At 40.1% G+C, this 27,864-nt stretch overlaps 1 protein-coding gene across 1 annotated transcript; it reads left to right on the forward strand.

The window, feature by feature from the left end:
- Positions 1 to 4,503: 4,503 nt before the first annotated feature.
- On the forward strand, positions 4,504 to 26,380 carry heg1 (heart development protein with EGF-like domains 1). Its single transcript, XM_063006348.1, has 13 exons — positions 4,504 to 4,821; positions 11,507 to 12,970; positions 16,263 to 16,373; positions 16,516 to 16,638; positions 17,285 to 17,376; positions 17,639 to 17,688; positions 19,201 to 19,349; positions 19,546 to 19,680; positions 19,788 to 19,830; positions 19,930 to 19,967; positions 20,297 to 20,384; positions 21,338 to 21,515; positions 23,308 to 26,380. Exons 1-13 carry the CDS (start codon positions 4,566 to 4,568, stop codon positions 23,449 to 23,451), a joined length of 2,871 nt encoding a protein of 956 aa, XP_062862418.1. The 5' UTR covers positions 4,504 to 4,565; the 3' UTR covers positions 23,452 to 26,380.
- The last annotated feature ends 1,484 nt before the right edge of the window (positions 26,381 to 27,864 follow it).

Raw genomic sequence — 27,864 nt, forward strand, 5'->3', positions numbered from 1 at the left:
CAAACACCTTATTAAACTGTATTTAATACCACATACCAACACCATAGTAAACTGGATCTAATACCACATACAAACACCAAAGTAAACTGGATCTAATACCCATACAAACACCCTATTAAACAGTATTTAATACCACATACAAACACCGTAGTAAACTATCTAATTCCCATACAAACACCATAGTAAACTGTATTTAATACCACATACAAACACCCTATTAAACTGTATTTAATACCACATACAAACACTGTAGTAAACTGTATCTAATTCCACATACAAACACAATATTAAACTGTATTTAATACCCCATACAAACATCATATTAAATTGTATTTAATACCACATACAAACACAATATTAAACTGTATTTAATACCCCATACAAACACCCTATTAAACTGTATTTAATACCACATACAAACACCTTGTTAAACTGTATTTAATACCCCATACAAACACCCTATTAAACTGTATTTAATACCACATACAAACACCTTGTTAAACTGTATTTAATACCTCATACAAACACCTTATTCAACTGTATTTAATACCAAATACAAACACCCTATTAAACTGTATTTAATACCACATACAAACACAATATTAAACTGTATTTAATACCACATACAAACACAATATTAAACTGTATTTAATACCCCATACAAACACCCTATTAAACTGTATTTAATACCACAAACAAACACCTTGTTAAGCTGTATTTAATACCCCATACAAACACCATAGTAAACTGGATCTAATACCCCATACAAACACCATAGTAAACTGTATCTAATCCCCCATACAAACACAATATTAAACTGTATTTAATACCCCATACAAACACCCTATTAAACTGTATTTAATACCACATACAAACACCTTGTTAAACTGTATTTAATACCACATACAAACACCATAGTAAACTGGATCTAATACCCCATACAAACACCTTGTTAAACTGTATTTAATACCTCATACAAACACCTTATTCAACTGTATTTAATACCAAATACAAACACCCTATTAAACTGTATTTAATACCACATACAAACACAATATTAAACTGTATTTAATACCACATACAAACACAATATTAAACTGTATTTAATACCCCATACAAACACCCTATTAAACTGTATTTAATACCACATACAAACACCTTGTTAAACTGTATTTAATACCCCATACAAACACCATAGTAAACTGGATCTAATACCCCATACAAACACCTTGTTAAACTGTATTTAATACCTCATACAAACACCTTATTCAACTGTATTTAATACCAAATACAAACACCCTATTAAACTGTATTTAATACCACATACAAACACAATATTAAACTGTATTTAATACCACATACAAACACAATATTAAACTGTATTTAATACCCCATACAAACACCCTATTAAACTGTATTTCATACCACAAACAAACACCTTGTTAAGCTGTATTTAATACCCCATACAAACACCATAGTAAACTGGATCTAATACCCCATACAAACACCATAGTAAACTGTATCTAATCCCCCATACAAACACAATATTAAACTGTATTTAATACCCCATACAAACACCCTATTAAACTGAATTTAATATCCCATACAAACACCCTATTAAACTGAATTTAATACCACATACAAACATCATATTAAACTGTATTTAATACCACATACACACACCCTATTAAACTGTATTTAATACCACATACAAACACAATATTAAACTGTATTTAATACCATATACAAACACCCTATTAAACTGTATTTAATACCACATACAAACACCCTATTAAACTGTATTTAATACCACATACAAACACCCCATTAAACTGTATTTAATACCACATACAAACACCCTATTAAACTGTATTTAATACCACATACAAACACCCCATTAAACTGTATTTAATACCACATACAAACACCGTAGTAAACTGTATCTAATTCCCCATACAAACACAATATTAAACTGTATTTAATACCCCATACAAACATCATATTAAACTGTATTTAATACCCCATACAAACACCTTAATAAACTGTATTTAATACCCCATACAAACACCCTATTAAACTGTATTTAATACCACATACAAACACAATATTAAACTGTATTTAATACCACATACAAACACAATATTAAACTGTATTTAATACCCCATACAAACACCATATTAAACTGTAGTTAATACCCATACAAACACCTTAATAAACTGTATTTAATACCCCATACAAACACCTTATTAAACTGTATTTAATACCACATACAAACACCATAGTAAACTGGATCTAATACCACATACAAACACCATAGTAAACTGGATCTAATACCCATACAAACACCATAGTAAACTGTATTTAATACCACATACAAACACCCTATTAAACTGAATTTAATACCACATACAAACACTGTAGTAAACTGGATCTAATACCACATACAAACACCCTATTTGTATCTAATACCCCAAATAAACACACTGTTAAACTGTACCATATGCCACAAATGCACCTTATTACACTGTCTGATATCGTATACAAACACCCCATTGAACTGTATATAATACCCTTTATAAACACTGTTAAACTGTATCTTATACCCCATACAAACACCCTATTGAACTGTATATAATACCCTTTATAAACACTGTTAAACTGTATCTTATACCCCATACAAACACGCTATTAAACTGTATCTAATGCCTTAAATACACCTTATTACACTGTATCTAATACTCCATACAAACACGCTATTAAACCATCTATAGCCACATGCAAACACCATATTAAATAGTATTTGAGTGAGTGAGGAGGGGGCGGAGTTTCAGACTCAATGGTCAGATACTGTATGTGTGTGATTAAGTGGGCGGGGTTTCAGACTCAGGCAGAAATACGTGCCAGCAAGGAGGGGGCAGGTTCAGACTTAATGGGCAGATATGTGTGTGTGTGATGAAGGAGAGGGCGGGGTTTCAGACTCATGCACAGATATCTGTGAGGAGGGGCGGAGTTTTAGACTTAATGGGCAGAGATGTATCTAAAAGGGGGCGGGGTTTCAGACCGAATGGGCAGATTTGTGTGTGTGAGCAAGGAGGGGGCGGAGTTTCAGACTCAGGCAGAGATGTATGAGTAATTAAGTCGGAGGGGCGGAGTTTTAGACTAGGGCAGAGATGTGTGTGTGTGTGTGTGTGTGTGTGTGTGATTAAGTGGGGAGGGGCAGAGTTTCAGACTCGGGCAGAAATGTGTAAGTAAAGAGGGAGGGGTTTTAGACCCGTGTGTGTGTGTGTGTGTGTGTGTGTGTGTGTGTGTGTGATTAAGTGGGAGGGGGTGGAGTTTCAGACTCAGGCAGAAATGTGTGTGTGTGTGTGTGTGTGTGTGTGTATGATGAAGTAGGAGGGGCGGAGTTTCAGACTCAGGCAGAGATGTGTGTGTGTGTGTGTGTGTGTATGATGAAGTAGGAGGGGTGGAGTTTCAGACTCAGGCAGAGATGTGTGTGTGTGTGAGTGTGTGTGTGTGTGTGTGTGTGTGTGTGTGTGATTAAGTGGAAGGGGGTGGAGTTTCAGACTCAGGCAGAGATGTGTGTGTGTGAGAGTGTGTGTGTGTGTGTGTGTGTGTGTGTGTGATTAAGTGGAAGGGGGTGGAGTTTCAGACTCAGGCAGAGATGTGTGTGTGTGAGAGTGTGTGTGTGTGATTAAGTGGGAGGGGGTGGAGTTTCAGACTCAGGCAGAGATGTGTGTGTGTGTGAGTGTGTGTGTGTGTGTGTGTGATTAAGTGGAAGGGGGTGGAGTTTCAGACTCAGGCAGAGATGTGTGTGTGTGAGAGTGTGTGTGTGTGATTAAGTGGGAGGGGGTGGAGTTTCAAACTCAGGCAGAGATGTGTGTGTGTGTGTGTGTGTGTGTGTGTGTGATTAAGTGGGAGGGGGTGGAGTTTCAGACTCAGGCAGAGATGTGTGTGTGTGTGTGTGTGTGTGTGTGTGTGATTAAGTGGGAGGGGGTGGAGTTTCAGACTCAGGCAGAGATGTGTGTGTGTGTGTGTGTGTGTGTGTGTGATTAAGTGGGAGGGGGTGGAGTTTCAGACTCAGGCAGAGATGTGTGTGTGTGTGTGTGTGTGTGTGTGTGTGTGTGTGTGATTAAGTGGGAGGGGGTGGAGTTTCAGACTCAGGCAGAGATGTGTGTGTGTGTGTGTGTGAGTGTGTGTGTGTGTGTGATTAAGTGGGAGGGGGTGGAGTTTCAGACTCAGGCAGAGATGTGTGTGTGTGTGTGTGTGAGTGTGTGTGTGTGTGTGATTAAGTGGGAGGGTGGAGTTTCAGACCAGTGTGTGTGTGTGTGTGTGTGTGAGTAAGTAGGGAGGGGTGGAGTTTCAGACCCTTGTGTGTGTGTGGGGTAGGTGGAGGTTATTGAATAATCCCCTCTCTCCCTCTTTGTGTCTCTGACAGTGAAGCCCGGTGGGATGTGAGCTTTCAGCGTGGCTCCACAGTCTCCACACGCCGCTCCTGTGAGAGACTGGTTACCGATGCTGTCCCGGATCAGTCGGCGCTATCTGGACGGTAGTTTAATAAGCTGAACATGGATGAACGGGCGGCGGATCGCAGTCGGGCTGCGATGTTCGTGTTAGTTCTGATTCTGTTTAAATCGACAGATGCAACTTTAACTGTGTTTGAAGATTATTCATCTGCATCGACTGCGAATTCACAAGAACCCACGGATCTGCGAACTTTCTCCACGGCGGGGGTCAGTGAGGGGACGGCGAGCTTTGGACACGAGTCCACGCCAGGAGTCTCGGATGTCCACCCGAGCTTTTCGGACAGGGTCACTCGGACTGGTAAGAATGGGCAGCATGCTTGATTATGGGGATAAATCTGGGCTAAAACAGTGCAATCATTATTTATATCTAAAAACTATAAAATAGTACTGAACTAGTAATGAAAAGGTTGCTGGTTCAAGTCCCACCACTGCCAGGTCGCCACTGTCGGGCCCTTGAGCAAGGCCCTTAACCCTCAATTGCTTAGATAAAATACTTACATTGTTTCTACACTTACTGTCCATTTTATCAGCTCCACTTACAATGTAGAAGCACTTTATAGTTCTACAATTACTGACTGTAGTCCATCTATTTCTTTACATACCTTTTAGCCTGCTTTCACCCTGTTCTTCAATGGTCATTTGGGTGGTGGATCATTCTCAGCACTGCAGTGACACACACTGACATGGTGGTGGTGTGTTAGTGTGTGTATGAGTGGATCAGACACAGCAGCGCTGCTGGAGTTTTACATACCGTGTCCACTCACTGTCCACTCTATTTGACACTCCTACCTAGTTGGTCCACCTTGTAGATGTAGAGTCAGAGAAGATCGCTCATCTATTGCTGCTGTTTGAGTCGGTCATCTTCTAGACCTTCATCAGTGGGCACAGGACGCTGCCCACGGGGAGCTGTTGGCTGGATGTTTCTGGTTGGTGTATAATACCTGCTCTGTGGTGGTCCTGTGGGGGTCCTGACCATTGAAGAACAGCATGAAAGGGGGTAACAAAGCATGCAGAGAAACAGATGGACTACAGTCAGTAATTGTAGAACTACAAAGTGCTTCTATATGGTAAGTGGAGCTGATAAAATGGACAGTGAGTGTAGAAACAAGGAGGTGGTTTTAATGTTATGGCTGATCGGTGTATGTCGCATAAATAAGTTAAAAGCTATTTAAAAATATTTAGGCTTAACAAACCATGTAAAATTAAATTACTCAAATAAATCTAGCAAAGTTATCAGTATAATATAATTACGTTGCTTTATTTGGGATAAAGATTCATTAATTCATTCATTCTATTTATGGTCGCTGTGGGTACAGTTCACTGGGTGAAAGGTAGAAAACACCCCAAACAGGTCACCAGTCCATCACAGGGCACACACACACACTTAGGGCAATTTTTGTAGCTTTAATTAATTTGACTGCATGTCTTTGGACTGTGGAAGGTAACCAGAACATGAGGAGAACATGCAAACTCTACACAGAAAGGATCTGGACCGCTGCACCAGGGAATCAAACCAAGGACCTTCTTGCTTTTTTATGAAAGAACATTTTACATTACTTGCATTAATAACACTACTATAATCTAGATTTTAAAATCTGTCAGCATCCATCCATCAGACCAACATCCAACTATTTAAGCGCTGCCTCCTAAATGTCTGTACTAAAGTGTTGAAGTGTAAAGTGTTGAGTAAATCAGACGGGCCTCTTACTTCTTCTAAACATAGATTAGTGACAAGCAAACTTTCTAAAGCACTAGATAGTTGAAACCCACCTAAATATATCAATGTCTGCAATTTCCTTCGGGATCAATAAAGTGTTATCTTATCTTATCTTAAAACCAATCCTGGGACTTTGACTCTAACCACCAACACTGGCCAGCAGACCAGTATCCAGTATCAGTATCTTCAATATTTTCATCTTTCAATGTAGAGCATTTAAGACCACGAGGTTTCTAATGTACATAAATATTTAGGATATGTTCATTTATCACCTGGGATTATAAGTTACTGGCAATATTGTACTGGCAGTGTACACACATTACTTCCTTTTGGGGTTGATTAATATTGTGATATATATCAAATACTAATTTACATGGTGGACCTGCTGCCCCTTTTATTTACTATCACCAGGTTCATTTGGAGTGAAATATGAAAAGAATTGCTCACTATTGTGCTTAATTGTTTCTATTACATGGACGTTTTAAAGCGTAGTTGTTTCCAAGTTTTGTTTGCGATACTTCATGAGATGCATCTCCTTACATGACAAAAATGTTTATGTCTTTTGGTCAAAGAAATAAGGACAGTTGTAAAAATGAATTAAATGTTGTATGGGCGGCACAGTGGCTAAGTGGGCAGCACTGTCACATCACAGCAAGAAGGTCCCGGTTTCGATCCCCAGGTGGGGCGGTCCGGGTCCTTTCTGTGCAGAGTTTGCATGTTCTCTCTGTGTCTGCGTGGGTTTCCTCCGGGTGCTCCGGTTTCCTCCCACAGTCCAAAAACATGCAGCCAGGCTAATTGGAGACACTGAATTGTCCTATAGGTCCCAGCCGCTAGGATGCATAAACCAGTGCATTGTAGTGTGGATCACGATCCACCGGCGACCCCTTACGGGAGCAGTCAAGGAAATAGATAGTGTTGTTGTATAAAGTTATAAAAACATTATAAACAGCAGCCAGGAATATTAATTTGCTGATATAAAGAAATTAAACTCATTTCATTGTTAGTGATTACTTGACTATTGCTGGTGACTTCTCTGTGCTTATTGACCCTGTATACAGAAGTATTTAGACCCCTTGAATTTGTGCACTTTGTGTTGTGAATTTGATTTTGAATGGATATAATTGTGATTTTTATTCATCAGTCTACACATAATAACATTGAAAACAAGTTTTTAGAGTTTTTCATTCAAATTAATTCAATTAAAACTGAAACTTCTTTTCCACAAAAGTATTCAGACCCAATTATGTGGCACTCCATATTGTGGTGAGGTGCACACCACCTCATTATTGCTTTATTGTTCCTTGAGATGTGTCTAGAACTCGACTGGAGTCCAGCTGTTGCAATTTAAATTAAATGGACATAATTTAAAAAAAGCAAACATCTGGGTCTATTAGGGCCCACAATTTACACAACATTGTCAGGACAGAAACCAAACCATGAAGTCCAGGTTACTGTCTCTTTATCTCTGTAATACAATTGTGGCAAGGCTTAGATTGGTGCAATATATAAAACAATATATAAGACTTAATCATTTTAAAATGAATAAAGCTTGACAACCTTATACCTTCCTAGAATTGCCTGTTTGCTCAAACTGGGCCTTCAGGCAGGAACAGTCCTGGTCAGGAAGATAAGAACGAACCTAACCGTCACTCTAACAGAGCTCCAACGTCTTATGCAGAGATAAGACCAAAATTTCTGCAGCACTTCAGAAATCAGGACTTAATAGCAGGAAGAAAGCTACCGTTCAACAGCCCACTATGCAGCAACATGATCTAACTGCTTGAGCAGAAAAGACCTGTATCAGTCCTACAGTAAAACATGTCAGTGTCAGCATCAAGCTGTGGGGAAGCTTCTCTTATATATTGTTTTTATATTCTTTAATTCTTGCACCAATCTAAGCCTTGCCACAATTGTATTACAGAGATAAAGAGACAGTAACCTGGACTTCATGGTTTGGTTTCTGTCCTGACAATGTTGTGTGAATTGTGGGCCCTAATAGACCCAGATGTTTGCTTTTTTAAAATGTTGTCCATTTAATTTAAATTGCAACAGCTGGAATCCAGTTGAGTGGCAGGGTCAGGGAAACTGGTAAGAACTGGGGGACGACTGCAGCCCAATACAGAAACACCCTTTAAACATTATAGTGACCAACAGTGCTTACTAATTATTATGAAATTATAAGCATTGTTTTTTTACTTTTATACTGGCACATGTTGCAAAACATCAGCAAATTAATCTAAATCCTAATGACATGGATTTTGTTCTATATTAAACATTGATGACGAACTCGTTGTGACTGCCGGTAAATTGCAGGAATGTATTTTCTTCTTCTAGATGCTTTCCATGACGGTTGGCAAGTATTTGATTAACTTCCTGTTTTATGCTGGTTGGAAACTGTAAAAGATCTGATATCCTCCTGGTGAAGTTGTGCATGCTGATTACATTGTTGTATAAACTTCATGTAGAGAGTGACAGGATTGTAGAATGGACTTTGCTAGGTCAGCGTGAGGAAGGAAACAACTAGTCCCAGTGGGTCAGGTCACCTCCATTTTTAGGGCCGAAACTTTTGTTAGCTTAGACAGGTTTGGCTGCCAATTGTCCTCCACCCAAAATCATTACATCCTCTGTTACCTCTGAAAACATCTGTAGTGATTGTCATAGTAGTGAAACATGGACTTTTAAATTTGCTTTAGGTTTATTATTTGCAAGGGTTTAAGGAACTGATAAAAGTACAAAATTAAAACCACCTCCTTGTTTCTACACTCACTGTCCATTTTATCAGCTCCACTTACCATATAGAAGCACTTTGTCGTTCTACAATTACTGACTGTAGTCCATCTGTTTCTCTGCATGCTTTGTTAGCCCCCTTTCACCCTGTTCTTCAATGGTCAGGACCCCCACAGGACCCCCACAGAGCAGGTATTATTTAGGTGGTGGATCATTCTCAGCACTGCAGTGACACTGACATGGTGGTGGTGTGTTAGTGTGTGTTGTGCTGGTATGAGTGGATCAGACACAGCAGTGTTGCTGGAGTTTTTAAACACTGTGTCCACTCACTGTCCACTCTATTACTGCTACCTAGTTGGTCCACCTTGTAGATGTGAAGTCAGAGACGATCGCTCATCTATTGCTGCTGTTTGAGTCGGTCATCTTCTAGACCTTCATCAGTGGGCACAGGACGCTGCCCAGGGGGCGCTGTTGGCTGGATATATTTTTGGTTGGTGGACTATTCTCAGTCCAGCAGTGACAGTGAGGTGTTTAAAAACTCCAGCTGCTGTGTCTGATCCACTCATACCAGCACAACACACACTAACACACCACCACCATGTCAGTGTCACTGCAGTGCTGAGAATGATCCACCACCTAAATAATACCTGCGCTGTGGTGGTCCTGTGGGGGTCCTGACCATTGAAGAACAGGGTGAAAGTGTGAGGTCACACTATCAAAGCATGTAGAGAAACAGATGGACTACAGTCAGTAATTGTAGAACTACAAAGTGCTTCTATACAGTATAAGTGCTTATATACTGTAGTTACAGTGTATCACAAAAGTGAGTACACCCCTCACATTTCTGCAGATATTTAAGTATATCTTTTCATGGGACAACACTGACAAAATGACACTTTGACACAATGAAAAGTAGTCTGTGTGCAGCTTATAAAACAGTGTAAATTTATTCTTCCCTCAAAATAACTCAATATACAGCCATTAATGTCTAAACCACCGGCAACAAAAGTGAGTACACCCCTTAGTGAAAGTTCCTGAAGTGTCAATATTTTGTGTGGCCACCATTATTTCCCAGAACTGCCTTAACTCTCCTGGGCATGGAGTTTACCAGAGCTTCACAGGTTGCCACTGGAATGCTTTTCCACTCCTCCATGACGACATCACGGAGGTGGCGGATATTCGAGACTTTGCGCTCCTTCACCTTCCGCTTGAGGATGCCCCAAAGATGTTCTATTGGGTTTAGGTCTGGAGACATGCTTGGCCAGTCCATCACCTTTACCCTCAGCCTCTTCAATAAAGCAGTGGTCGTCTTAGAGGTGTGTTTGGGGTCATTATCATGCTGGAACACTGCCCTGCGACCCAGTTTCCGGAGGGAGGGGATCATGCTCTGCTTCAGTATTTCACAGTACATATTGGAGTTCATGTGTCCCTCAATGAAATGTAACTCCCCAACACCTGCTGCACTTATGCAGCCCCAGACCATGGCATTCCCACCACCATGCTTGACTGTAGGCATGACACACTTATCTTTGTACTCCTCACCTGATTGCCGCCACACATGCTTGAGACCATCTGAACCAAACAAATTAATCTTGGTCTCATCAGACCATAGGACATGGTTCCAGTAATCCATGTCCTTTGTTGACATGTCTTCAGCAAACTGTTTGCGGGCTTTCTTGTGTAGATACTTCAGAAGAGGCTTCCTTCTGGGGTGACAGCCATGCAGACCAATTTGATGTAGTGTGCGGCGTATGGTCTGAGCACTGACAGGCTGACCCCCCACCTTTTCAATCTCTGCAGCAATGCTGACAGCACTCCTGCGCCTATCTTTCAAAGACAGCAGTTGGATGTGACGCTGAGCACGTGCACTCAGCTTCTTTGGACGACCAACGCGAGGTCTGTTCTGAGTGGACCCTGCTCTTTTAAAACGCTGGATGATCTTGGCCACTGTGCTGCAGCTCAGTTTCAGGGTGTTGGCAATCTTCTTGTAGCCTTGGCCATCTTCATGTAGCGCAACAATTCGTCTTTTAAGATCCTCAGAGAGTTCTTTGCCATGAGGTGCCATGTTGGAACTTTCAGTGACCAGTATGAGAGAGTGTGAGAGCTGTACTACTAAATTGAACACACCTGCTCCCTATGCACACCTGAGACCTAGTAACACTAACAAATCACATGACATTTTGGATGGAAAATGACAAGCAGTGCTCAATTTGGACATTTAGGGGTGTTGTCTCTTTTGTTGCCGGTGGTTTAGACATTAATGGCTGTATATGGAGTTATTTTGAGGGAAGAATAAATTTACACTGTTATATAAGCTGCACACAGACTACTTTTCATTGTGTCAAAGTGTCATTTTGTCAGTGTTGTCCCATGAAAAGATATACTTAAATATCTGCAGAAATGTGAGGGGTGTACTCACTTTTGTGATACACTGTATATATAAGATACATATTGGTTTCCTTACAAAATGTATGATATCTAAAACATGTAAAGCATTGCATAGCATTAATGTCCTGCATCATTCTCTTTCTGTTTTTAGCCACTGATCAGAGTGACCAGACCTTTTTCAATGCTGCCACAGAGAGCTGGACCTCGCACAGCGGTTTGGAAATATCCACAGAGTTGCTCAACTCCAGCCCTAAACTCACAACTAACACCGCTACTGAGTGGGATGACCCGTCTACGGTAGCCAATATAACGGACGCCTACCTGGGCTCTTCCTCGGAGCAGCGGCCTGCGACTGATCTCAGGACTGCACGAGACCTCACAGTGACTGACCTGACTAATCTGAACTTTACGGACATGGATACTACAGAATCAGTTTCACACGCCGGCAGCACCTACATGTCCACCTCTAATAACCGGGCCGGGGAGCGCACCCTGCTGTCCATTACATCCAACAGCAGGTCTCAGTACACAGAGAACTCCGGGACTTCTGGGACGTCTCCGGACGCTTTCACCGAGCGGTTGAGGAGGGTAGGGGTCTCCACTGAGGATCTTCCTACAAATACCACTCTAGAGGAAGAGTCTGAGGTGCCCAGCGTCTCTCAGGTCACCCAGTTACAGACAGGACTGCCCAACGTCACGGGACAAAGCTTTGACTTGATGTCTGAGACGAACGAGTCAAACTCTACCCCGTCTGTCTTAGACAAGGGTGAGACGGAGACCACGGTTAATTCTTCCACCACTGATACATCCTATACAGACAGTGCATCTACATTCTCCGTCCCTCCGTTTGAGCTCACACAGAACAGTAGTACCGACCGAGCCCACCAAGAAAGTGAACCAACCAGAGCTTCTACGGAATCTACCAGTACCTTTGTAAATAAACAAACCGATAGACCTCAGACGTCTGTAGAAGAAACTACTGTTTCAGCCACGACTACTGCACCTCCAACTGTTTGGACAGACACCACCAGGGTGGACGAGTCCTCAACCCAGTTCCTGTCCACCCTGAAGCCCTTTATCCCCCAAACTTCTCGTCCTGTAGAGCCCACCCAGGTTTCGAGCACAACTCCAGGACCAGTGACCCAGAAGCCACCACTTACAGAGAAGTACACAACCACCCCTGCCGCTACCACAACGCTAGCCAGCTCCAGCACCAGCGCTGCGGCCCTACTTACTACACGTCAGCCCCAACCCACCACCACCACCACCGCCACCGCCGAGACTCAGACATCACACGAACCTTCCACAGCCGCAGAGACCACTCAAATTATCACCAAAACCACAACAAAACAGTACCACCCTTCCCTGAGAACAACCCCACCCTCAATGTTTACCAGTTCATCCCAGTCCGGGGCAGTTCCCACAGATGTGAGCACGCTGCACTTGGAAACCAGCACCGCTTCACCAAGCAGCAACACGACACACAGCAGACACACCACTGCCTCTTTTACTAAGAGCGCCCCCACCATGAGTACTGCGGTAGTGACCACAGAAAAGCACACAGAGACGGAGGCCACGACCGAAAAGATACCCGCTAAGTCAACACAAGCACCTGGTGGGTTCTAAGAAATACAGTCGTGTTTTTTAATCCTGTCTTTATTTTATATTCATCACCTATTGTATAGTTGCTTTAAAACTTATTTTCTGTATTTTAACATATTTATTACATTAAGTACCACAAGACAACAAGATAATGACCACAAAATGCAGTTTTTACATAATCACTTTATTTATTTAAAATCCCAGAGCCATTAAAGCACTTTATTATCCCTTCAGACTAATATTTTAATAACTGATTAGGCTTCGTCATTAAAGCTTTCTTATAACCCTGTTTACTTATTGTTATCAGGGGTGCCAGTAGTTGTAGAGTGGACTGTACATACTGTATATAGGGGCTATTCCACCTAATGGGTGTCATTTGCGTGTGGTAACTCGATGAAATTGAACTTAATTTTTTATCTTTGCTGAACACTGAATCTAGTAACACACACACTTTGGTCAATCTCAGGGACATTTGTTTAATTTTTACCGGGTTTCTAAGTGGAAGATGAGCTGTATATTAGTAATAGGACTGAAAAAAGTAACAGGACCGAGTTTTTAACATAGAATTAGTAAATACATGAAATATAGCAGCATGGAGAACATGCTAAAAGCACGAGAACACTGAGAACAGTCTAGTCTTTAAAAATGTTATTTTTAAAATAAACAAATAAAAACTAAGAATAAATGTAGGTAGTGCTGGACAATAATTCGATATCGATATATATCGCGATAGAAAATGTTTCAATAACTGTGATATGATTTTTAAACAAATTCGATCGATATGCTAATGTAAGTGCATGATGACGTACACCACAGTTACTGCTCTGATTACACTCCCTACAACACGGTGGATATTAGCGGCTAAATGAGTTCAACAGCTGTGAGTGAACGAGCATCCACAGTCAATCTGCGACCAGCCGTTCGAGGGGAAAAAAAGTCTCTGTGACTCTGAAAGTCTCCGGTGCACCAACAGACACACATTAGGCCCATAATCTAATCATATCTATATATCGGGCGTTACACAGCGAAATATCCTGGTGGAGTGTGTAGATTATGTGTGAGCATCTGTGCTGCTGTTACAGATGTTCGTTTTTATATACAAACATCAATCAAATATCAGTGATAAGAAGACGTGACGTGTTTGTCTCAGTTGTTGTTTTCTTTAGTTTATTGACGTGAAAAGAGTTTTGCGCTTCGCTTTCACCGCGACTCTCGACGTAAATAAGCGATTTGCTCAGCGCTCGACTCGAGAGATAAAAACATCATTAAAGTTCCATGATACAAACAAACATCTGTGTAAAATAACCATCAAATCCAGTCTAACAGCTCCACATGTATCTGAGTTTAGCTGGATTTACTTCACGTGTGCTGGTTATATTTCACGTTAAACATTGTTCGTTCTGTCCGGGTCACTTTTACCACCTCATATCACACAGTTCATGTTTTTTTTAAGGCACTTTAAAAATATCAGCGACAAACTGACTCAAAATGTAATAATGTCATGTCATGTAGCCTATGTCAATAATATGCGTCTCGTTACTGCATTAACCATATGTAATATTCTTATCATTAAATGAGATGTTCAGTTTGAAGCCCTTAAAACACTTGCACTTTTAATTTAGATTTTCTTTTTATTTAATTTATCTTGAGTTTAAATTTCAGCTCAGTGAAGCACTTTAAACACCAACACTTTTTCAGTAAGTTACCTTTCGTGTAGAATTGTGCTTCAAATAAAGAACTTTATGTTGACCAGATTGTTAGTTAATCAATATCAATCAAAGTCAGTATTAAAAAAAGTGAACCTGTAAAACAGGTGTTAAATGCGATGCGGTTGAAAATTTGGGTGCACCTAACTTTTGTGCTGGTGCACCTAAGAAAAAAAGTTAGGCACACCAGTGCAACCAGTGCAAAAAGTTAGTCTTTTCACTTCCATTTAAAAGAAAATATTCAGTTTTAAGAAGCTCCAGCATTGTGGAAGGCTATTAAAAGTAAAGTCAATTTTCAATGCTGATTTGGCTTAATAGTGTTGGTCAGTCTGTATTATATTGTTGAAAGAAAATTAAAATTTGTTTTCCATGCATTCACGCTAGCATGTTCTGGGGTTCAGATGAGTCTCACCAGTACACACAAGTTTGCAGTCAAATGATAAAGTATTGCAAAGGAATATCTTTGAAATTCTTCCTCGTAATGTTAAGGTTATAGGCTATATTTTAGTTTTTTACTTGTCAGGGAAAATGAAAGAAAAAAAATAAAAAGCTTATTATGCTGGGCTTGATGTAATTCTACATGACACTCACTGCCTGTATAGGTAAATGAGTGAGTGACCAAAACACTACTAGATCCACAGCAACTTGCCACTTAAAAAAAAAGGTATCAGACAGTTTCTGTGCCGCCCCTGTGTGAGCAATGGTCTCAGTCTGGCCACCCCTATGAAAATTGTCTGGCTCCGCCACTGTCCACAGTTGAAAAAGAAGCAGATGAAATAGCTGATAAGAGAGGAAGGACTAATTCAGTCGTGTATTCAGCTTGTATTTCTTGCCAGAAACCAGAAAAGAGGTTTGCAGGTACCACCATCGAATTTTGGTGTTCTTGGCAGTTTTTCTGACATTTGTATTATTCATCTCGATATCGGAATTATATCGTATCGACCGAAATTAGGAGTTATATCGTGATATAAATTTTAGCCATATCGTCCAGCCCTAAATGTAGGTAACAGGAATGTACATTAAGAATGAATCTTCTCAGTTACAATATTATCAAACATACAGGGGAAAAAAGGGAGAACCTACTAATGCTCTTCCCGTGACCTTTAGTAGATACAGATAATGTACATTTCTGTTCAAAATGTGACCTGTAGAAGGACTGAGTAAAAATCTGGGGACGTGACTAAAACATGTGCTTTAACCATATTATTATACATTTAAAACATAGACAGGATCTGGAGTCACCACACAATGCAGGATAAAAGGATTTCTGACAGGTTTGTACATTATATTTCATTGCAAAGTGTCGTGTTAGAGAGTGGGGAAATTAAAAAATACTATTTTTCAGTGTTACAGAGAATTGTTATTACCGTTTTAAATTATATGTCCTAAATTTGCAATTAGATCCATGTGCAGGACACTTTGCTTAATTAAAAATGCATTTTAAAGTTAATTTTCTTCTACATTTATACATATAATGTCCTGGGGACGGAAATGGCACAGATTGGGCGGAATGGTCCATACAGTGTTTTAATAACGTTGTGATACAGTGGTGATAAGCATAATTAGGGAGTTTTATACAGTGTATTGTTCTTATTCCAGTGCACAGGTGTGAGCTGAAGACCTGTGCAAACGGAGGCACGTGTGTGGCGACTTCAGATGGCAGCAGGTGCGAGTGTTTGTCAGCCTGGACAGGAAATACCTGCACTGAAGGTAAGAACGTCAGACACAGTGCTCCTGTACACCATAGTTTATCAATCAAGAGGCTCTTAAAATGAAACTTGAATCATTTTATAACTAATACAGATAAAAAGTAAATGTTTATGAGTTCCGGTGTGTCTGTTTCGTTCTGCAGATGTTGATGAGTGTGTGAACAGCCCGTGTCCTCCAGACTCACTGTGTGTGAACACCAGGGGCTCGTTTAGCTGCGAGTGCCCACTGGGTTATGACCTGCAGGATGGCCGCAGATGTACACAAGGTAAGTGCCAGAATAACTCAAGACTGGTTTCTAAAAAAAACATAAGGCCTTGATGATCTTTACACCCGAATTATTGGGCAAGTTGTAGCCTAGTGGTTACGGTACTGGACTAGTAATCAGAAGGTTCAAGCCCCACCACTACCAGGTTGCTGCTGTTGGGCCCTTGAGCAAGGCCCTTAATCCTCAATTGCTCTGTATACTGTAACTGTAATGTAAGTTGCTTTGGATAAAGGCGTCTGCTAAATGCTGAAAATGTAAATGTAATTATTGTGAAATTTGTCCATTATGTGGGAACTTGAATATGATAATATATAAAATAAGGGTCAAAATTCATCCAAAATTCTGCAAAAAAACTAAAATATTTCCTGACATAGACATTCAAATCTGTTATTACCAACAGCTGTACAACAAAATGCTAATGTTGTTAATTTGTTAGTTAATTAATTAGTACTTTACTTTTTTGTCTATAAACTATTGTTCATGCTTGTACATGCTTACTTTTTATTTATAGTTACAAACAAAATTAAACAAAAATATACACTGAAGTATAACAATCATTATATAAATGCAAAGTATATTAGATGAGAAGTAAAGTGGTTGGTTAATTATTTCCTAGCATAAATATTTCTGTGATTCTGCTCCACAGTTAAGATCTTCTTGGGGTCGTTCAGGATAAACAGCTCTCTGCATCTGAGGAACAACGGCCTCCATGAGCTCCATAAAGAGATCATTCATTTGGTAAATACTGAGAAAATAACTGTTAAACCTACTAGCTTAGAGTTGGTAATTTGCTTAAGTCTAGATGCTCATCACTCATCTGTTATACTGAAGAGTAAATGGACTGAAATCCATGAGTTAAACTAAACTATATCTTGTAAAGTTTGTAATGCCAGTACAGCACCATGCTTTAATGCCAGTTTAACTTGTAGAATGTAGAGAAGGTCTATAATCAATCGAGAATTTAGACTAATTTTTGCTAATTTTCTTTTCTGTTCTTTAGCTGAATGCTTCACTTTCAAACCTGCGTGGTTACAGACGATCTACTCTACGGTGAGTGTTTTTTTTTACACAATACATATTTGCTTTTTAAATTTTATATTATTTAATGTAATAAATTGTGTTCAGGGGCAGCACGGTGGATTGGTGGGTAGCACTGTCACCTCACAGCAAGAAGGTCCTGGGTTAGATCCCCAGACTGGGTGGTCGGAATCCTTTCTGTGTGGAGTTTGCATGTTCTTCCCATGTCTGCACAGTCCAAAAACATGCAGTCAGGTTAATTGGAGACACTGAATTGTCCTATAGGTGAATGGGTGTGTGTGTGTGTCTGCACTGTGATGGACTGGATATCCTAATTGGATAAGCCGAAAAAAAAAGTGAGTGAGTGAGTAAATTGTGTTCAGGATAGAAAAAAATTAAGTGTAATTAAATTATGGATAATGGATTTGTTAATTTGGTAATTTGTTTTAGTGCAGTTAAAAGAAAGTTCTAAAACAATGAACTCAAAACAGCAGTGATTAGAAGTTATATTTAAAAAGTTTTAAATTTATATATAAAAAATCTAGATGATTATAATGTCACATTGAGCAATAGGATGTAAAAAATGCTTTGCTGAAAAATAATAATAATAACACTAAAATCCCACTACCGCTGGGACGGGACCAGGGTTCAAATCCCCAGTGATGCTACTGGCTGGTCCGGCATCTACATATAGATATGATTGGCTATGTCTCAGAATGAGAAAGGTGAAGGGGGGTTTATGAGGCCCTACAATTGCTGTTCAGTCTGTGTACATTACAGTCTTACTACATTGCGCCCAGTGATCATATAATAATAATAATTATTAAAATAATAATAATACAATTGTACAGACGCTCGTATCTAACTTAGTTAAATCTGTATGCTGACCATTCTGGATGCTGTACTATTGAATATATTTTGACCAGCAGAGGGAAACGATGTAGTGTAACGATGTGCTGAGTAACCTGCTTGCACTGTTACTGCAGACCTGTTACATAAGCTGAATCTTAATCTGAGCAATTTAACTAGTTTTAATACATTATTTTCCACTAAAAATAAAGCTTACTTTTGAATTTAAATGATTACATTTTAATAAAAAGGACACTGTGTTTGGAGGTTTTGCTAATGAATTATAATGCATTGTTTTTGGATTTTAAACTTTCTTATTCAAATTTCTTTACACTTACCCTTAAACTTATGGAACAGGTCTTTCTAAACGGCTTATTGGATGATGGGCACTTGGCTGATTAAGCTCTAAAGATGAACGATTAAATATGGTGTGCTGTCCATTATAAAAACTGAACTATTCTGTTTAATGTAACAGTACTGCTGGCAACTGTGCAATGTTAATACAATATAATTTTTATTTTTGTCACAGTGTACACCAGCGGTATTCAGTGGGCCAGAACTGATTCTTTGGTATTTTTACTGCTGCTTTGATTAGTTTTAGTAGATTTTATGTAATCTACCTAAATTTCAACACAGTTTCATCCCTAGTTTTATTGGCTGGACAAAAGTGGACTTGACTTTTATTTTTGTCTGCAGAGATGTGGATGGACTGCTCATCTCGGCTGTGAACATGTTCTCCATGTCGGCTGACGTGGCCAGCACAGAGATCTGTGACAGCATTCAGATGTCTCTCAGGAACTGCAACACGTCCCACTGCACCCACCGACACCAGTTCACTTATCAGAGTACTTATTATTATTATTTCTTACTAAACTATTTAATCAACCCTCTACTCAGTCTCCACTGCTTATGTACATTTTCTATTTTCCTTTTCTAACATCTAGTGGGTTGATTCTCAAGTGCTGACTTTGAGTTTCCTGTGCTCTTTATCTTTCTGCACCTCTATCTAATTTATTTTGTGTATTTAATTTTATCTCCTAGTGGAGAGTTTGTGCCTGGCACAGAACAATAGATGTGATACCCAGTATTCAGTGTGTGATGATACACACGGGACTGTGTACTGCCGGTGCCATAAAGGCTACTTTAAAAAGAACCCAGAGGACACCACATGCAGAGGTACAAACTATAGACTTGTTTGCTGTAGACATGTTTCTATTTATTCAGTTATTTAAAAGATTAATGTCAATTTTAAGTCTTTTTTTGTTGACATTGTGTTATTTTAGATTGTGGTGATGGCTTTGAGCTTGTTAATGGGACTTGTGGAAAGTAAGTACTGGTTGCTTTTGTGTATTGATGTTAGTAATTCCTTTAATCGCTGTATTTTTTTAATAGAAGATTTACAAAACTGTAATATTTCTCTGTTAGATGTGCATTTGGGTTTGGAGGATTCAACTGCAATAACTGTAAGTGCCATTTTATGTTTTTTAGAGTTTGAAGGCATAACATTATGACCACTGACAGGTGAAGAGAATAACACTGATTATCTCTTCATCACGGCACCTGTTAGTGGGGGGGATATATTAGGCAGCAGGTGAACATTTTGTCCTCAAAGTTGATGTTAGAAGCGTTTGAAGAGGGCCAAATTGTGATGGCTAGACGACTGGGTCAGAGCATCTCCAAAACAATCATATCCACTTTAATACATATGAAAATAAGATTAAAACACTAGAAATAATACGTATAACCGCCGTGTTTAAAAGTGTTGTTTTACCTGCTATTCTCTTGGTTGTAGTTTATGGACTGGTAGCGAAGGTTGTGTCTCCTGCTGCTGGAGGGTTGCTGCTTATCGTCATCGTAGCTCTTATCATCACCTGCTGCAGGTACCCATGCAAATCTGCAAATTATATGTATGTACATTAATAGACACGTACATTTTAAAAAGACAAATTTTTTTATATAATTATACTGCATTATAATATGGGCGGCACCGTGGCTCGGTGGGTAGCACTGTCACCTCACAGTAAGAAGGTCCTGGGTTCGATCCCCAGGCGGGGCGGTTCGGGTCCTTTCTGTGCAGATTTTTGCATGTTCTCCCTGCGTCTGTGTGGGTTTCCACCGGGAGCTCCGGTTTCCTCCCACAGTCCAAAGGTTAATTGGTGACACTGAAATGTGTGTGTGTGGGGACAGTTGTAGCTAGTAATCAAAAGGTCGCTGGTTCAAGCCACACCACTGTCAGGTTGCCACTGTTGGGCCCGTGAGCAAGGCCCTTAACCCTCAATTGCTTAGACAATATACTGTCACAGTACTGTAAGTCGCTTTGGATAAAAGCGTCTGCTAAATGCCGAAAATGTAAAATGTAAATGTAATGTGTGTCTGCCCTGCAATGGACCGGCGCCCCGTCCAGGGTGTTACTGTGTGCCTTGCGCCCATTGAAAAGCTGGGATAGGCTCCAGCACCCCCTGCTACCCTGATTTGATAAGCGGTTAAGAAAGGGAGTTAGTGAGTATATTATAATATTTTATATATTCACTTTGTGTACATTATCTTAATATATAACTATCGAGCCAGAGTAATGTACTTATAATTCTTCTGTACATGTGTCCACTGATAAATGACAAACTATCTTGATATGATCAGTGGATTTTCTGTAGAAATATGTAATAATTAGTATTTAAGCATTTATTGAAGCACTAAAAATACTAAGTACCAAGTACCTCATTCCCATCAACTAGATTACATCACAGTTTTATGCTACAAACCTGTTTTGTCTGTAATGTGATATTTTACTAATAATTAATTGTATATAAATTTTACAAACTGCTTTCTGTCACAGGAAGGACAAAAATGACATCAACAAGATCATCTTTAAAAGCGGAGAGCTTCAGATGTCTCCGTACCCAGAGTTCCCCAAGGGCAGCCGGGTGTCTATGGAGTGGGGCAGAGAGACCATCGAGATGCAGGAAAACGGCAGCACGAAAAATCTCCTGCAGATGACGGATATCTATTACTCTGTGAGTATTAAGAGTTTATATTTTAAATATTAACATACAGATCCGCTAGATGGTTAAAAGTATGTGGACACCCAGATGTGCATCTGAGGTTTCTCCAGGAGGAGCGACCCCTGAAGTTTGGAAGAAGCCATACAAATGTGATATTATTATATATTTAAAACAAACTCTCAAAGAACTTTAAATAAAAAATATTAAAATATAAAAAATTAGGGTTTACAATAAATAGACAAAAGTTTGTGAACACCCCTTCCATTAAGTTCAGGTGTTTCATTAACATAGATCAAAATATAGAAATTAATTCAATAAAGTAAATACACCAACAAGGCATAACATTATGAGCACTGACAGGTGAAGTGAATAACACTGATTATCTCTTCATCATAGCACCTGTTAGTAGGTGGGATATATTAGGCAGCAAGTGAACATTTTATCCTCAAAGTTGATGTTAGAAGCAGGAAAAATGGGCGAGCGTGAGGATCTGGGCGAGTTTGACGAGGGCCAGATTGTGATGGCTAGACGACTGGGTCAGAGCATCTCCAAAACTGCAGCTCTTGTGGGGTGTTCCCGGTCTGCAGTGGTCAGTATCTATCAAAAGTGGTCCAAGGAAGGAACAGTGGTAAACCGGTGACAGGGTCATGGGCGGCCAAAGCTCATTGATGCACATTGCATGCTGGTTCTGATAGAAAGGAGTCAGACTCCATGCCTTGACGGGTCAGGGCTGTTTTGGCAGCAAAAGGGGGACCAACACAATATTAGAAATGGTCATAATGTTATGCCTGATCGGTGTATGTTTTTGGTCTCTGTGATGACATACCTGACATGGTAGGATGGCTTTGGTGTGAAGGAACATTGGTGACCTGCACAGAGCCCTGACCTCACTACTACTAAAGTTTGGGATGAATTGGAACAACAGTAATGGCTGTCCGGACCTGACTGTACAAATAAAGTGTTGATTGAATAGATAAAAACTTATACAAACACATATTTAAATCTTATAGGAAGCCAAAGCAGAAAAGTGGAGTTTAACTTTCAATAATGCTCATGATTTGGTATATAATGTACCAATCTTCACATCAGTGAGGCATAACATTATGACCACCTTCCTAATATTGTGTTGATCCCCCTTTTGCTGCAACAAACTGTGCTGCTCTGTGTATTCTGACACCTTTCTATCAGAACCAGCATGAACTTCTTCAGCAATTTGAGCTACAGTAGCTCGTCTGTTGGATCGGACCACACGTGCACCAATGAGCCTTGTCCGCCCAAGACCCTGCCGCTGGTTTACCACTGTTCCTTCCTTGGAGCACTTTTGATAATGTTATGCCTGGTCGGTGTAAAATAAAAAAATTGGTACCTGTAATAACAATGGGCAGTGGTAGCTTAGTGGTGAAGGTACAGGACTAGTGATCAGAGGGTTGCTGATTTGTTGGGTCCTTGAGAAAGTTGCCTTAGTTGCTTGCATGGTGTTTGGTCATTGTAAGAGTAAAAGATTCTAAATGCCATACATGTAGATGTAAATAGCAATAAATAGGCCAGAATGAACAGGTATGGATGTTAATGTGTAGTTAATGAGCTTTATAGGGCTTCCATCCTTAATTCCAAAGTTGTGGAGTGATATAATGATATAAAAGCATCTTCAGGTGATACTTGTAATTAACGTTCTGCATCAGCTGAGTTAAGTGCTCACGTCTGTCTGGACCAAGAGTATTAACACCTGAGCATTTATAAACCATGAATTTTAAACATCCTTTTTTTGCATATCAAATCTCATCGATCACTATTTTTTCTCAAGCCGGCTCTGCGGAACGCTGACCTGGAGAGGAACGGGCTCTACCCATTTTCAGGCCTGCCGGGCTCACGACACTCCTGCATCTACCCAGCGCAGTGGAACCCGTCGTTCATCAGCGACGACTCTCGGAGGAGGGACTATTTCTGACACCGCGCAGCCTCGTGCTCCTGCACGGAATGTAACGCAAATAGAGAAACACTGACCACTAGAGAGCTGCTGGATGAGAAAATGAAGCTCTGATTTGGTTTATTTGGCGTTCAGGACCTCAGGGCGTGGCTGTATGGTTCATGTTTCAGGATTCACTTCTAACCCTAGAACTGTGAAACGATTACGAGGGGAAATAGAACATCAGTGCTGTGCTGCACTGCAGACGGTCCATACAGACTTTTTATCTCAAATGGAAAAAGTCGTAGATGTTACACATTTACAGTGCTGTGAAAAAGTATTTGCCCCCTTCCTGCTTTCTTCTGTGTGTACATAAAGATCATGAGTAAACTAGATGGTCCTGTGTAAAAATGCTATTGCCCCTTATTTACTTCATGAACTGACCAATTTTAGTTGATAATTGTGTTCATTTAGACAAGACACTCAGAGTCTTGATTACTACCAGCTCATTACTGGTGAATCTAAATATCACTTAAATTAACCCTTCCACAAAAGGGTTATAGAAGATGACAAGTTTAAGGTTCTACAACTTTTATAAACCACAATAAGAGCCATTATTCCCAAATAAAGACATTTTGGAACAGGGATTAATCCTGGCCAGTCTACCAAGATTCCTCAAGTTGGTAAAGAACCCAGATGAACATCTAAGAAACTGTATGTCTCGTTTTCCTCAGATGAGCTCAGTGTTCATGATTTTACCATTGGAAGGAGACTGGGCAAAATGGTTTTCATGTGAGACACTACTAAACAAAAGACTTGACTTATGTTTGCCAAAAAAACTCTCAATGCCAAGCCAAGTACTTTGGACCACTGTTTTGTGTACTGATAAGTCAAAACTGAAGTGTTTTGAAAGACATGGGTCCCACTGCATCTGATATAAAGCTGGTGGACCTTTTTAGATACTGTGCAACATGGTGGAGGAAGTGTGATAGTGGTTTTAGAGTGGCTTAGTCTTGGCTTAGTTGGCTTTAATTGTATACAGAAGATGGGGCGGCACGGTGGCTTAGTGGGTAGCACTGTCGCCTCACAGTAAGAAGGTCCTGGGTTCGATCCCCAGGTGGGGCGGTCCGGGTCCTTTCTGTGTGGAGTTTGCATGTCCTCCCTGTGTCCGCGTGGGTTTCCTCCGGGTGCTCCGATTTCCTCCCACAGTCCAAAAACATGCTAATTGAAAACACTGAATTGTCCTATAGGTACCTAGCCACTAGATGCACAAACCAGTGCATTGTAGTGCCGGTCCCAAGCCCGGATAAAATAGGGAGGGTTGTGTCAGGAAGGGCATCCGGCGTAAAAACTGTGCCAAATCAATATGGATCATGATCCGCCGAGAGCCGACCCCGTAACCGAACGGGACAAAGGCCGAGGAAGAAGAAGAATTGTATACAGAAGATAAGCCAAACATTTTCCACTGTGACGTGAAACACTGATTACCAGCGATTTGTTGCAGTTATTGCTGCAGTAATTAAGTTTAGACCAAAATACTGACATAAACAGCGTTTTCCTCATGTTCTTGTTTTAGATTTGGTAAAAAGATCTGAACCCATGTAGTGTAACGAAAATCTGAACAAAAAAAACAGAAATCAGGAGGGGCAAATGCTTTTCATAGCACTTCATCGTTGGGGAATAATACACGTGCATCAATAACTTTAAGTGATAACTTGCTGTAGATCATATTATCAGAAAATGTAGCAGGACAAAGGACCTCTAACAAACCACACTTGGTGCTAATTCTTTATATAAATCTGAGGAAGGCACTACAAGTGATGCATAAGGACATAAAAAACATACTGTCTTATTTATTCAATTAATTTAATGTCATTTTCAAATAAATATGCTGTTCAGTTACACCGATCAGGAATAACATTATGAACACCTTCCTAACATTGTGTTGGTCCCTCTTTTGCTGCCAAAACAGCCCTGACCCGTCAAGACATGGACTCCACTAGACCCCTGAAGGTGTGCTGTGGTATCTGGCACCAAGATGTGAGCAGCAGATCCTTTAACTCCTGTAAGTTGTGAGGTGGGGCCTCCATGGATCGGACTTGTTTGTCCAACCCATCCCACAGATGCTCGATTGGATTGAGATCTGGGGAATTCAGAGGCCAAGTCAACGCCTCAAACTGGTTGTTGTGCTCCTCAAACCGTTCCTGAAGCATTTTAGCTTTGTGTCAGGAAGCATTATCCTGCTGAAAGAGGCCACAGCCATCAGGGAACCGTTTCCATGAAAGGGTGAACATGGTCTGCAAGAATGCTTAGGTAGGTGCTACGTGTCAAAGTAACATCCACATGGATGGCAGGACCCAAGGTTTCCCAGCAGAACATCGCCCAAAGCATCACACTGCCAGCCTTCGCTCCCCATGTGCATCAATGAGCTTTGGCCGCCCATGACCCTGTCGCCGGTTTACCACTGTTCCTTCCTTGGACCACTTTTGATAGATACTGACCACTGCAGACTGGAAACACCCCACAAGAGCTGCAGTTTTGGAGATGCTCTGACCCAGTCGTCTAGCCATCACAATTTTCCTGCTTCTAACATCAACTTTGAGGATAAAATGTTCACCTGCTGCCTAACATACCCCCCCCCCCCCCCCCCCACTAACAGGTGCCGTGATGAAGAGATAATCAGTGTTAATTACTTCACCTGTCAGTGGTCATAATGTTTTGCCTGGTCGGTGTATGTTGCATCTGTTTGTTTCATCGTTGTGTGTGTGTGTGTGTGAGAGAGAGAGAGAGAGAGAACTTGGCTGTGTTCTTTGTATATGTAATAATAAGATGTATTATATTTTTCAACATATTCGTATATTTAATATTAGACGTATTATTTTATGCTTATCAGTATTTTCTCTGCTCCCCTGCGGATGGTCACTGAATCTGGCGTTTTAGTCAGAAATAATGAAATAAAGCATTTTCATGACTTTGTGAGGCATTTGTGATGTCGCACTTATTTTCCAAACAGATGTGGATGAGCACAGGAGTGTTTAGGGTTTTCATAATAAATGCAAATGATCACCACAGCATATAACATGATATGTTTGTGTCTCGATGGGTGCGGTCAGACTGGGACAGAGATTTTAGCTAGCAATGACTCTCAATTGTGGCTATTAGTTTTTAGCTTACTTGCATTTAATATTTAGAAACACATTAAGTTGTATGTTTGGTAAAGGCAAAATTCTTGTGTAGTGAGAAAAGCTTATGTTTAGGTGATGGGAATCATTATTCCTCCATCATGTGTTTTTAAAACTGTAGTAAAACTAACAAAGCTTGTTAGTTCCTCCTATATTTAAACAAATATTTACTAAATGTACTAAATACATAAATAATTAATAATCAACCAAACCTCAGTTAAGGAATCAGTCCTGGAATATTCTGGAGTTTTGTTCTCAGTCTCCACATAGAAAATCTTTGGTGGGATTTAAAGAAAGCCGTCGCAGCACAACATCTATTAAACCTGAATATCTGGAAGCTTTTGCATTAGTAGAATGGGCCGTCAGAAGCTTTTTATCACTTCCCAAAATCACTTATTGCAACTTCTCAAGGCAAAAAGAAATTCCACCTAGTACTGAGGCTGGGGGTTAAATAATATTGCACATGAACATTTGTCAGGATCAGTAAATATTTAGCATTTAAATTCAGTATACAGTAGACCCTTGACTTATGAATTTAATTGTTCTTTAGTTAAACCTATTTTTCCCATTAGAAATCATGTAAACAGAATTAATCTGTGCCAGACCTCTCAAACCCCCCCCCCCCCTTACCTAACCTCTCTAATGTTTTAAATGCTCTTTTTTGTTATAAATACAAGTATGTTTTCCCTTAATCTTAAATTATAGAATAGACATTCCTGTAATAAACAGTAATAAACAATACTGTAGCGGGGGGCTAAGGACAAGTCAAAGGGGCGGACACATACGCAGAGATGCAGACAAACTAAGACTTTATTAGTAACGAGAGCTAAACACAAGAGCTAGTAACATAGCTAGTAACGAGAGCTAAACACAAGAGCTAGTAACATAGCTAGTAACGAGAGCTAAACACAAAAGCTAGTAACATAGCTAGTAACGAGAGCTAAACACAAAAGCTAGTAACATAGCTAGTAACGAGAGCTAAACACAAGAGCTAGTAACATAGCTAGTAACGAGAGCTAAACACAAAAGCTAGTAACATAGCTAGTAACGAGAGCTAAACACAAGAGCTAGTAACATAGCTAGTAACGAGTGCTAAACACAAGAGCTAGTAACATAGCTGGTAACGAGAGCTAAACACAAGAGCTAGTAACATAGCTAGTAACGAGAGCTAAACACAAGAGCTAGTAACAAATACACAGTAGTACTGTACATAAACACACATCACATTTCAGTACAGTACGTGTGCTGCACCATACACCATAATACATTTCCT

Source organism: Trichomycterus rosablanca, chromosome 12, assembly GCF_030014385.1.
Source record: "Trichomycterus rosablanca isolate fTriRos1 chromosome 12, fTriRos1.hap1, whole genome shotgun sequence".
Lineage (NCBI taxonomy): Eukaryota > Metazoa > Chordata > Actinopteri > Siluriformes > Trichomycteridae > Trichomycterus > Trichomycterus rosablanca.

Coding starts and splice junctions, on each gene's coding strand:
- heg1 (XM_063006348.1), top strand. CDS start 4,566: ATGGATGAACGGGCGGCGGATCGCAGTCGGGCTGCGATGTTCGTGTTA. Junction 16,639..17,284: donor TGGCCGCAGATGTACACAAG/GTAAGTGCCAGA, acceptor TCTGCTCCACAG/TTAAGATCTTCTTGGGGTCG. Junction 19,681..19,787: donor AGAGGACACCACATGCAGAG/GTACAAACTATA, acceptor GTGTTATTTTAG/ATTGTGGTGATGGCTTTGAG.